The sequence below is a fragment of the Ananas comosus genome, linkage group 14 (assembly GCF_001540865.1).
Source record: "Ananas comosus cultivar F153 linkage group 14, ASM154086v1, whole genome shotgun sequence".
Lineage (NCBI taxonomy): Eukaryota > Viridiplantae > Streptophyta > Magnoliopsida > Poales > Bromeliaceae > Ananas > Ananas comosus.
Window position 1 is genome coordinate 7,153,001 of NC_033634.1, and position 13,318 is coordinate 7,166,318.

The window sequence follows — 13,318 nt, forward strand, 5'->3', positions numbered from 1 at the left end:
CCCCCCCCCGCTCCCACCCCAAGCATTAATGTATACATCATTTGTGAAAATCCTTGCCCTATGCAAAGCTGAATGGCATCATTAAGTACTGTAACCAAGTCAAATATGAAAGGTAAGAGTAGTTAAACAGAAATCTTTTTATATTATACTTTTCAATTAGCTAAAAACTTTCTACGTGTTAAAGAGCTTAATGCATAAGTTTTTTCTCTATGCAATCAACAAAAATTTGCCTTAAGTTGCTTTGACTTGAAGAGGTAGGATTTTCAAAACTTTTTCAGGACTCTTCAAGATAAAATAATGTTCCATTCATCATCCAATAAAAGCTGATGGTACAATAGGAGACACAAAACTAGCGTAAATGAAAAGGATGAAAAGGCAGAGATTGGGTATTAGAGGACCAAATCTTCAGAGATCTCCTTAGATGAAAGTATTGAATCATGAACCTTGATCAGTTGATAGATCAATCTTCTTCAGCAAAAGAGAGTTGGAGATAAATGACACCAAATATAAACATTATTACACATGTGAACTTACAATTTAAAAATCCTTTTGTTTTATCAAAGTTACATTATAGCAATGGTCAACGTTGAAGGGACAGGAAAAGGATTAACTTCATATTAGCTTTTTAGCAATTATTTCACAAACAATAATGCTGGTAAAAAAACACTAATGCAAGTAAACATGAATACTAATATTCAATAAACAATATTGTAATTAAAAAGGTAGAAGTAAAAGGATTAACTAAATAGAAAACAACCAAAACAATGGCAGTGAATGAGACTGAGATGTCTACCTTCAACCTTGCTTATAGCTTCTCTACCACCACCAAAGCCACCTGAGCATTAACATACAAAAAAGAAAGAATCACTTCAGTATAGACTTAAACCAAGTTTTACTATTGAAGTAATTGAATTGCACCCCAATATCTGAATGTGGAATGATTTTGTACCTACCTGAGCCATGATAGGAGTAACCAATCAGAAGAAACGCACCCTGAAATTTTCAACGCGAAGATTACCAAATAAAGACCCAAATCTATAGATGAAGCACCAGAAAAACAGCACACTTCAAAAGTAAAACCTACCAAAAGAACCAACCCAACAGAGAGTAAGGGCGAAGAACGTGACTTCTGATGGAGTGAACCAACAAGCGGGTTACTCCCGCTGTCTACCAACCGCCGATTGGGATTAACTGCTCTTCTTGACATACTTTTCAGCCTTCAAAACAATAAGATCACCTCATTCACAGTTGCAACATTCTAGCATAGGAAAAGAGAAGGAAAAATAAAAATAAAAATAAACTTGGATAAAATATAGGCCATTTTGAAATAGACCCCCGAACTTATTTTGCCTGACACCAACTAAACTTTCATGTAGGTAAAACAATATAGAACTTTGAATTTGTTTGATTTAAGCAAATAGCCATTTGATGCTTCTTCTGGTAAAAATATATATTTATTGTAATATCCTGACCCACTACCAATAATCACCGGCCTAAAATGCCTAAGCACAATTATTATTAATATACTTTGTGGTCCTTATATTTCCAATCACAACCCATTTTCCATCCGATATAGGATTATTCGGGTGTTACAAAATCCTCCTGTTTGGAAATGACACCCTCATCAAGTCCAAATCCGATCATATACACATAGACTGGATTACTAGGCGATGTGAGATTTTAGAGGCAACTTATGCAGGTTTAAGAGGTGACTCCCACCAAACTAGTGGTATAGTATAGCCCTTTACGCTGCATAGCAGTTAGCTCTCACACTTTCAACTGGTATTTTGCTCTAATACTAAATGTAACGACCCGACCCACTAGCAATAATAATTCATTGGTCCCAAAACATCAGCTCAAAATGCTTAAATGCAACTATTGTTAATATGGTCCATGGTCTCTTATATTCCCAATCACAATCCGTTTTCCATCTAACGTGGGACCATAGGGTGTTACATTTATCACTTATTTAATGAATTATAGCGGTGTTTTAAATAGCGGCCGCTATGCCCGCCATAGCGGCCGCTATAGCGAATTTTATGTGCTACCGCTACGCTATAATATGTAAAACGGTATGTACCGGATCGGGTTCATAGCGGTCGCTTTAGCGGGCATAGCTAAAGCGGCCACTATAAAGCGGTTGGAAAGCGGGCGCTATGAGCCCCAACCTTTAAAAAGTGCAAACGGGTTAAAATAACTTATGGAGTTGGATTCTTAAATGAAATATAAAGATCAAACATTGTTTCTAAGGGTTTGGAAAATAATTATTTACCTAAGATATCTTTTTTGATATCCATTTACAAATTGTTTTGATTGTTAATGGATTATAAATTTGCAAGTTTTATATCTTTTTGGTTTGCTAAATATTTTAAAGTTAATCTTAAATTCTTAATAGATAATGACATTAAATATATGTAGCCTTGCAATACTAAAAAAAAAAAAGAATGATTAGTTTTCTTTTCTTCAAAATTATATGTATCTTTTATGAGGAACATAAACATATTAAATTTGTTTTTATGAAACCTGTTATGGGATGGGTTCATAGCGCCCGTTATGGTGCCCGCTATCTGCTTTCCATTATGAGACACTCCAAATGCTATGTACCCACTATTCATTATTTACAACCTTGATTTATAGTCACATAAATTATATAAAATATGCTTAGTAAAGATAAATGATGCATCCAAATTTTGAAGTGGGAGAGTCTTTAAATGGCTTATCAAATAAATGAAAAGTTCAGACAACAAAATCATAATTTTTAAAAGTTAGATAGCCAGATCAAGATCAAAATGGGTGATAGGCCTGGTAAATTCTCTACATTTTCATCTTCCATTTACTTTAGCGTGAATATTTCTAGTTTGTCGAATTCAGGATTTCTTTAAATTAAAAAATGGTTTCGCCAAATTTCACAGCTCTTACTGTTTTTCAGGTTTCCAGGCTTCCAGCTAAAGAAAATGTAGATTCTGTTATGCCTAATAGCTGATGAAGCCATAGATTGTGATGAAACCCTCAACCCATTTGACTGAATTTACTCAAATGCAATTCATCTTATTGAAATAACTCAAATGCAAACAGAAAGTTAACATGGTGTCGATCAAAAAGTCCAAGAGCCTATTTCAAAATGCCTATTATAGCTTAAAAGTCTCCATTCATTTGTCAGAAAGAGAGCAATTAATTTCATTTATGAGATTATATAACCAGAAAACACAATTAATTTCATTTATGAAATTATATAACCAGAAAACACAATTAGGGCTCGTTTAGTTCGCACTATGAAAGATTACTTGGAGTAAAATGATATTCGAGAATCTTATTCTTATTCATCCTATTACTAGGAATATAGTATTTCGGTGTTTGGTTTGTATGGTCATATTATTTAATCAATGTTATTTAAGATTACGAAAAATATATAATTAATTAATTTATTTTTTTAATTAATTTTAAATAATACTATAAAAAAATTTCAACATCTTTTTAGAAAAAAAAGAGAGAGAATATAAATTAGAAAGAGAGAGCATAATAAAGAAATAGGAAGAGAAATAGAATCGAGATTAGAGAGAATGAGAGGGTTGAGATTTTAGCAAAATAGGGGGAGAAATAGCTTAGTTTAGAGAGAGAAAGAGATAAGTTTAGAGAGAGATATGAGGTTAGAGTGTAAAGAAAAATAATACCAACTAGCCGGCGGGTAAGAAGAAAGAAAAAGATTAGACATATTATAATTACCCCAATCTATTAATATAAGAATACCCACCCTCCCTCAAAGAAATGAGATTAGTACTTTGGAATGCATCTCATTCCCAAATAAATCTAATATTACCAACTAAATTACTCAGTGCGTTTAGCCAAATATCGTCATATTTTTTTATTCCTATTGGATTACTAGAAATCTTAAAAGGATAGCGCGAACCAAATGCACCCTTAATTTCATTTATGAGATTGTATAACCAGAAAACTGCATGAATCCCAAATCACAAAATACGTAACATTATCTCGCGCATCTTAGTTCAGAAAATAAAGCGGGAGAAATACACAAAAAAATAGAGAAAAATATTGTAGAAGACAACAAATAATCAACACCGCCATTGAAAATAAAGCAAGATAAATACATAAAAAAATAGAGAAAAATCTTGCAGAAGACGAAATAATCAACACCACCATTAAACATCTTATAAGCACCAAGCAACACGAAATCCCTGTATATCGATTCCAAATATCAATCAAATCTTAATCAGTTCGAATCCATGATTTAAACCTTTAATGATGCCAAAATGGAACAAAATTAAACAAAAAGAAGCGGATTTAACGGTAAGAAAGGGACATTCAATCATTTCTCACATTTTTCACTAAAATAAGGGAAATTGACAGCGATTTCGTTCCGAAGAAAAAGGAAAGAAAAGTAATCGATCATATAAATTAGAAAAATTAGGGAAAATTACCTGAATTAAAGTGATGAGAGATCGTGTGCGCGATAGATCTTGAGATCTGAGAGGAATACCGCTCTCTAAGCTCTACGGCGAGCGCGAGCGAGAGAGAGAGAGAGAGAGAGAGAGAGAGAGAGAGATCCACCGACGTTGATCGCACGTGACACATTTAAAGAGCGAGAGGGGTTGGAGCTTGTCAGCCGTTGGATCTTCTTCGGACGGGATTCATCTATCCTTTCCTTTTTTTGGTAAGTTATTAATTAGGCGATTTTGGAAATTGGCGGGCCCATTAAAGCATAACGGAAGTTATTTATTTATTTATTTATTTTTAAGAGAGAGAAAAAAGAAAAGTCATCGGCTTTCTTTATTTTTTCAAAAATAAACTCAAGTTAATAATATAAATTAACTAAACTTCAAATTTAAAACTTCAGATACCAACCATTAATGTCTTAGCCGTTTAGTTCAAGTTATGTAATATTACAGATATTTTGATTATCACACCCGGATTACTTGTTTCTTCGGACACTCTAACAGATCAGCCGTATACATAGAAATTTTTTCTGTATACGAAGCGAAACTGTACCCGTACCTGTAATCATACAACACTACAACCAGTAGTATAGAGCTGCTAGAAAGAAATAAAATATATATAAAAGCAGAAGTTCACTATACATACATAACATCCAGATGTACAAAATGCTCGCTCCAGCGAGATACAACATAAGTATGTATAGGAAGTTAAAACTATAACTATCTGTAGCTGATATACTTTAGATCAGCAACAACTGGGAAGCGATCTAACTCGCGACTCCCTTTCCGTGGTCCGAATCAGCAGCAACAGCAGCCGAAGGAGAAGGCTCTGCAAAAGATTCCAACAACTGAGTGTGAGAACTACTGCAAAAAGAAGTAGTCCTCAGTGGGTACCGCTACCGACCTCAACGGCTCGCCCACTAAGTCTACAGATGTATGCTCAAATGATAGTAAGGAAACTGGAAACAATCTACAGTTACATTCCACTATACTATCATGATTCGACACTACTATCTGTAAAATAAAGCAAACTCTGACCTAATCTCACTGGAGACTGTAAACATAGCCGTCTCAGGGACTATAAACACACCCGTCCCGTCTATCGAACCTATACAGCTACCTCCACACTAAGCAGTCCGTGGAGAGCAAGTCCAAACAGGACACAACGACACCAATGCAAACGCACAAAGCCCGACTCCGGAGTGGCACTCGTGGGTGCTACCGAACTGAGTATACAAGCGTATCTCTGTCGAGCTCAATCAGGCTCTCACAGGCTATGATCCAAGTAAACAGGGTCACACTGGCCTAACAACCAAACTCACGTGCCCTCGGTACAATCTGACGCAAAAATAGCAATCCGGGTCCACCGTCAACCTCAACGACACCCAACAGACCGAAACAGTCTAAATACTACTGTAAAAATAAGCTCGGTATCCTAGCACGAGCGTAAATACATGCTACACTATCTTGGGTATTCACCACCCACAACCTGCGGTGATACCAATAAACTATGGTTCCTAGAGCTAATCTGGTAGTTTAAACATATGACGGTGTAGAATCGTTAGTTTTCTCCTAAGTCAAATCCCAGTCCAACATGTATATTTAACTAACATTTAAGCTCCAATTTTAGATTCCAATAAACATGCAAATCCACTAATTGAGCTATCTAACAATACAACAATAACCAATATACATGCCGACAACTATAACTTCGAAGGAAATCCGGTAATTCCAGTAGCTTAACAATTCAACCCACCTCTCGCGCAACTCCATGGCAGCAAGAGGGTCACGAAAACACCGAAAATCTCTGTTGTATTCACCATTAGACCAGCAGTAAACCTCCTCAAAGATCTGAACATCAATACACCAAAAATTGCATTATAACCCAAAAATTCGATACTTAAGCTTAATCCTCCCATTTCCAAAGACAACTTCACCTTCCAATCTTCAAATCAGGTGAGGAAAGGTCTCAAATCCAGTAGAAAAAGAAAGCACACAAGGTTCAGGTTGCAATTCCAGCTCCCTCCAAAGATTGCATCATAAAATCCACAAAAACTCAAATTTTAGCTTCAATACTGCAGCAGTCAAGAAAAACAACAATTTGACCAAACTAACCTCAATCAAATACAGTCAAAAAGGACTCCACGAAAACTTCAGGAAGCCAGCTAACCACGAAACCAAGTTTCACTGCAATCGGGGCTTCCTACGACGCACACAAGCCAAAACGTCGATGGCCGCTGCAAGAAAACTGCTAGAGTTAAAATTCTCAATGTGCGAATAGTAGAATTTGAGTTATTTGGGAAGATTAGAATGGTTGAAATGCAAATTATGAGTTCTCTATGAAGAAGGGAGGAAAAGAGTTCACAGGGGTCGAGTCCATCAATTTATAGGGTGATAGAAGGGTCCAAAAAACTCCAGGAACACAAGCTGCTAACCTAGTCACCCTGCAGAAAAGGCCACTTTCGGGCGCCCAAAACCCCTGGGCGTCCGAAACCTCCAGGCTACACAAATCCTCCACTTCGGTTCTATCGCCCGCGGTGTGCTGCGCCCATATTCGGCTCCGACGGACCTCACTTACCACCAACCACGTGTCAGCGCAAACGATACTCACGAAGTGAATTTTCGGACCCACTTCTGGGCGCCTGAAACATAGGATCCGAATTGGCTTCCAGTTCTGCTCAGACCAGCACTCAAGTTTTGGGTGACCCATACTAGTTCTGGGCGCCCGAATCTTGCAAAACTCTAGTTTTACTTATTTGAGTACGTCGAGTCCATTTCTGCATCCATTTCGTGCAGAAACGACTTCGACTCAGTCCGACACACTCCAAATGTGTCGACCAGTCACTAAAACTATAGCCAATCCTATCCAAACCTCAGGAACACTACATCGATATATCCATATATTTTGAATTTCTAAATAAGATTACTACTGATGCAGCATTAGCAATTTGGTTTAACGCAGTGATGTAATGCTGAATTATAGTGTTTAGTGTTTATAACAGTACTATGTTTGGTTCAGTCTACAAAATTTAATAATCATAACGAAAAAGTATAGTCTTTTCCAAAATTACCCTTTGTGATCAATTGAATATTATTTTTTTACTAAAATATAAGAAAAATATAATTTGCACTTGTAAATTAATTATATTAATAAGTAATAAAATAAAAAGACCAAACATGAAAAAAAAATTACATTGCAAAAAATTAATTTTAACACATAAAAGAATGAATAGAAAAAGGACTATAATACACAATCAAAAATCAGACAATAACAAATAAATTTCAATTTAGAAACTCATCTATAAATAAAATCATTAACCAAACATCACATAAAGGCACATTAACAGCATAATATCAAATATATATTTTTCATGTTTAATATCAAACAGTACTATTACCAAGTTAAGAAATTAACAAAGCATCATATAAAATAAATATTTCGTGGAGTCGAAACTTCCACACACATCATAATACCATCCAAAAGTGAAAGCTTAAACACTTACATGATAAAAGTTTAGTTCTTGTACTAAAAATAGACATCCAACTCCAATAACACAATTTCTTCAATCACGTCCACCTAAGATATGGAAAATGTATTGCTTTTTGTAATGATCGAGCATGCAGTAGAATGTATATAATTTTGTAGAGTCACCCGTTAGGATTTCAGTGTTCCCTATTCTCAAGTCCCTCGATCTTTAGTATCTCTTCGAACGACTTCTCCTTTTTGGTCTCATTATTTGCCATGAATTGAAAGCAAGCAAGCCGACCTAAGTGCTCATTGGCATCGTTAACTGAAGTTTCAAGTGAACGCAAGATTGAACAAAATTGTTCATTGATCAAATCCTCTCCAAGTGGTGACTTTTGCTTCTTTGATTTTGTCGATGTGCCACCATTCGAAGTGTTTACTTGAGCACTACTTTGTTCCATAAACAACATCTCAACATCAGTATCTTGGGTGGATGCGTGCGTCATTAACTTTCCTCTAGGGTTTTTATTTTTAATAGGGTTTTAATTTTTAGGCCAACACATGATTAACCTGGGTATAAAAAATATATAAATTTTTCTCTAACATTTCCAAATTAGATCCAGGAAACGAGATCCAAAACTAGATTAATAAGAAGGCTAAATTATAGAAAACCTCCCTGTCAAAACCCAATTTTTCACTTTCCCCCTTGTCATTTAAAAATCTGCACTTTGCCCCCTTGTAAAATAAAAAAATGTGCACTTCACCCCCTACCGTTAGGGTTCCGTTAGGATTCTGTTATACCATTTTTTTATGCCAAAAATGCCCCTCCGCCCTTCTTCCCTGTTGCTTCGATGGCTTCCGGGACAGCGCCCTCGCCGGCCTCGCCTTCCTCCAAGAGCTCAACCTTCTCTTCGACCGCCCCCTCGATGCCATCTTCCTCAACTCCAACAGCCTCCTCCACCGCCCTATCCCCGCCAACCTCGGCGACTCCCCGGCCTCCATCGTCGTCCTCGCCCACAACAAACTCGACGGCTGCATCCCGCCCTCCATCGGCCGCATGGCCGACACCCTCAACGAGATCGTCCTTCTCGACGACGGCCTCGCCACCTGCGTCCCACCCGAGGTCGGCCTCCGCCACCGCGGATGAGGAGGATGAGGGAGAAGACGAAAATGGTGAAGGGAAAAATAGTCATTTTGTCACATCGTACCCCCCTGTGAACATTTTTTATTTTACAAAGGGGCAAAGTATAGGTTTTTAAATGACAGGGGGGGAGAGTGAAAAAGCGGGTTTTGACGGGGGGGTTTTCCGTAATTTAGCCTAGAATAAAAAATACCAAAGTGCTAGTTAAGCATGTCCGATAGAAAGATTGCAACTAAATGAAACAAGATATGGCTTCAGATTTGACGAAATTCGCAACAGATCTGTAATCAATATGTGAAAAAGAGGCAAAAACACTCCTTAAATCGACGAAAAAAGGAAAAAAAAAAACCTCCAAATCGGATCTAATTAGAAAACAATGGGTTTTAGCGAGAGAGAAGAAGTGATTAAATATGTACGCGAAAATGGCAAATGGAGGGAAGGTGTCACGTCCCGAGACCTGCCTATTTGGTCGGATTCGAGCACGCCAACAGACCGCCGAACGGACAGAGTCTCCCTGTACATCCTAGGCGTCACAATCCATACAAATCGCAAGGTTCCAACCAGGAACAGATTGCATATATGATTGCATAAGGAAGGTATCAATAACATAAACAACTAAGCTATTACAATCATTCACATCACATGCATTTTACATATTACATTTAACTTCCAAAATACAACCATTTGTTGTTACAACTTTTTTTCCTTTCTTTTCTATACCCCTAGCTAGCCGACTTGGGGTACCGCTATTTCTGGTCTTAGTGGTAGGGCACTATCTACGGTGCTACGGCCTTTTCTCGCGCCGCCGCACCGCTCGCGTGTGGACCTAAAAACCCCAAAAAATCGTAGGGTGAGAACTATTGTCCATAGTTCCCAGTGGGTACGGCCACCCAAGGAAAAAGCTCGACCCACCAGATCCAAATAAGGCAACAAAATAAGTTAGTCTAACAGATATATATATTATCATATAAATTATGCAACTAACAGCTATCATGCTCATACCTCACAACATGCAACAATGCAAATCATGCAACCAATGCAAGTAGATCTACTGATTTTACTTTCTATTCCACAATTTATATCTCTTACCATTTTACATCATTGGCCATTTGCTTCTAAGGTTCATCTACCTTAGTCAAGCTAACCACCCGACTCGATTTCGAGTCAATCATCCGCGGAATACTGCTCATATCCAGGTTTGAGGAAAATGACGTCTCACATGCACCTCAGCCTTAAATTCACTCAACTGGGATTCCAAATCCACTCAACTAGGACTCATCCACAGCTCATAATGCATGCCACTCATATGCTTGTCACCCAATCTCACTGGCTAACCGTAAGGTTAAGCCCCGACTCACAACCAAATTCCATAAGTGAGGAGACCCAACTGCTGCGCACACCCAAGACCGTTTGCTGGGTAGGTACGTTAACACATCGTGTGATAACTCCGGAGCTCACTCCTTGGGTGGAGCGACCACCGCCAAGCTCAAAACAGACTATATGAGTATGATTCAATCCTCTTAACTCGATGATACTCTACCAAATAGGGTTAATAACAACTCGGGAATCCATCTATCCTAATATTCATGTCATAGTGTCTCTACTACACTAGTTCCAATTGCCACTCTTTTATGTCATTTACTTATTCTTAGCACTATAGGATTCCATGTCAATACCCAATCCTCATGCATCCACTAGATCATGTGTCTAACTCACATTTCTATTTCTACTATGGAAGCATGCAAGGAATTGAATTCCATCTAACCACATATCCTACAATGCATGATATCAACATATATACCCAATGACACTAGGTTCAATGTCCAATATTCATTTATTTTTTATCCTAGTTGTCCACATTTAGGATTCATAGTTTTCATGCCACACTTGTCGAGTTCTCTAATCTTCCTAGAGTTTATCGACCCAAGTTCAACATTCATATGAATCTAGCATATTCTCACAATATGTCAACATGTATATATCATCTAGCATCTCATGCACATGCCATCATCGTCATCTAATGGTAGGTAACATCATCCAGCATAATATGATTCATGCATTCATTTTATCATATACAACCTACCACTACACATATATGCATCAACAGCAAACATACTTCACTTTGACATAGAAGTGACCTAATCACTTCGGTAAAGCACAACCCACCTCACAATATTCTCCGATTGCTTGTCGACACTTGCAATCGGGCTCCTGTGGCACACGTTGTCCGGTTCGGCTCGAACTCGCAATCGATGACGAAACACTCACCAATCCGCAACCTAGAGTTGTCTGGGGCTCATCTCTAACCTTCAATTAGAGAACCATAGGGTCAATTAGGTTCAAAATGAAAGTTTTGAGGAGCCCAAGGATCTATCTAGATTGTATCTAACACCTAGAGGGGGGAAAATAAGTGTAATAGCCAAAAACCACAAATCTCAATGCGATAAAAATAAATGTGGAAAATAAAAATCACACCGAGATTTACGTGGGAAAACTCCAACTTGGAAAAAAATCCACGGAACCAACACGCGAAAAAATAATTCACTAAAAGAAAAGATTACAAGGTGATTACCAACTCCACGGACTCAACCTCTCTTAACCTCCTATGAACCTCGCGCAATCCTCCGGGTTGTCCACGCCCTCACGTTCGAATCCACGAACGCCTCGCACACGTTCGAATCCACGAGCGCTACTCGAATTCACGAGCCCACGATCCGAATCCACGAACCGCCGTCAATCACGCCGAATCCACGACGCCATCATGAAGAACATCGTGTGTATGGTGATCTTTCGCTTAGAGTATCGATGAAAACCAGGGAAGCAAACTCCAAGCGAAGCGGAGATCAAATCGACATATTGATATCAAAATCCAAAATCTCGATTTGACCTAAAAGAGGCTTTATGTAGAAAATAGATTTTAGATGAAATCCGAGCCTCTAGGGTTTCTCAAATATGTATTTTCGTGATGCTTGATATGTTAGAGAATCCCAATAGCTTATTTATAGACTTTAGAATCAAACGGAGTCGGATTAGAAAGTTTTCACGATTTTACACAGTGTACCGGTACACGAAAGGCTGTCACCGATTACACAATGACAGAACAAAAATCTGCGAAGCCAAAGTTGATGGCTGTACCGGTACTGGTCAATTGCTGTACCGGTACATAATACATTTTTTCACACATTGCACTGTTTCGGATTTCACAACGTTCCGAGGCACTTTCTAATCCATTAAACTTTGAGTTTATGATTCTAATGCCTATAACTAAGTATGAATCACCATAACATGAATTAAAACTTTAGCTGAGCATCGTGATTCACGTCGTGAGGTATTTTCTGATTTCTTCGAAGTCTTGGTGTAAGGAAGTGAATTCTCGAAATACGAGGATTGTACTTCATCCAGGATCGACTGATTGTCGAAAGTAAACCCTTTGTGGGAGTTGAGAATGTCCAAAGCACAAAGAGTGCCTTGGAGTTGAGTCCGCGAGAGCAAATGAGGCAGATGGCATCATTGGGCAGAAGTTGCTCTCGGGGACCGGTCTCTGCAGGTGAGAGACCGGTTCCCTCGACTGGGTGTTGCGGGGTTGCGTGATGCAACCGGTCCCTGGTGGTGAGGGACCGGTTCCCGAACGTGGCCCCAGCGTAAGATGCCAAAAATTGGCTAAGTCCTGAAAATCAAGCTCTCGGGGACCGGTCTCTCAGGTGAGGATCGGTCTCCCGAGGACCGGTCTCCCGGGGAGAGACCGGTTCCCAAACGCGTGCGCCCGAGGGAAGCTCTCGGGGACCGGTCCCAAGTCGGGGAGACCGGTCCCTCCGCGCGAAAACTGCCCAGTAAGGGCAGTGCACAGGGGTGAAAGTTGAGGGGCTTTTGTGCAAAATGGCATTTATTTGAGTGGGCTGAGCCCTCTCTCTCCCTCACACTCTCTCATTTCCTCTCTCTCACTCTCATTTCTCTCTTGCTCTCTCTCTCTCTAGAAAGGAAAGAAGGAGAAGAAGAACAAGAAGGAGAGGAAGGAAAAGAAGAGGAAGATAAGGAAGGAGAAGAAGAAGGAGATCAAGAGGAAGGCTTTGAGCACCTCCATCTCCCTCTCCTCTTCCCATTGGAGTAGCTCTTGAGGTAAGCTACTAAACCCTAGCTTCTAGAACTTAGGGTTTTTGGGTTTTATGCCTTGGAATGGGTCAAATGGACCCTAAGCAAGCTTCTAAATAGATCAATCCCAAGAATCTAGGGATTTATGGGGTGATTTGCTATAGGTGCAAA

General features: G+C 38.8%; 1 protein-coding gene across 2 annotated transcripts in view; it reads right to left on the reverse strand.

Moving 5' to 3' along the window:
* The window catches only part of LOC109719888 (uncharacterized protein At3g49720-like), a 14,695-nt gene extending 10,124 nt beyond the window's left edge, over window positions 1-4,571 (reverse strand). The window contains exons 1-4 of one of the 2 annotated variants that reach the window (XM_020246725.1): window positions 4,437-4,571; window positions 1,085-1,217; window positions 954-993; window positions 794-835 (exon numbers count right to left, since the gene is read on the reverse strand). In XM_020246725.1, coding sequence (XP_020102314.1) covers window positions 794-835; window positions 954-993; window positions 1,085-1,207 — 205 coding nt within the window. In that variant the 5' untranslated portion in view covers window positions 1,208-1,217; window positions 4,437-4,571. Of the gene's footprint in view, window positions 1-793; window positions 836-953; window positions 994-1,084; window positions 1,259-4,436 lie in introns of both variants that reach the window. The other variant, XM_020246726.1, reaches the window with a different exon arrangement.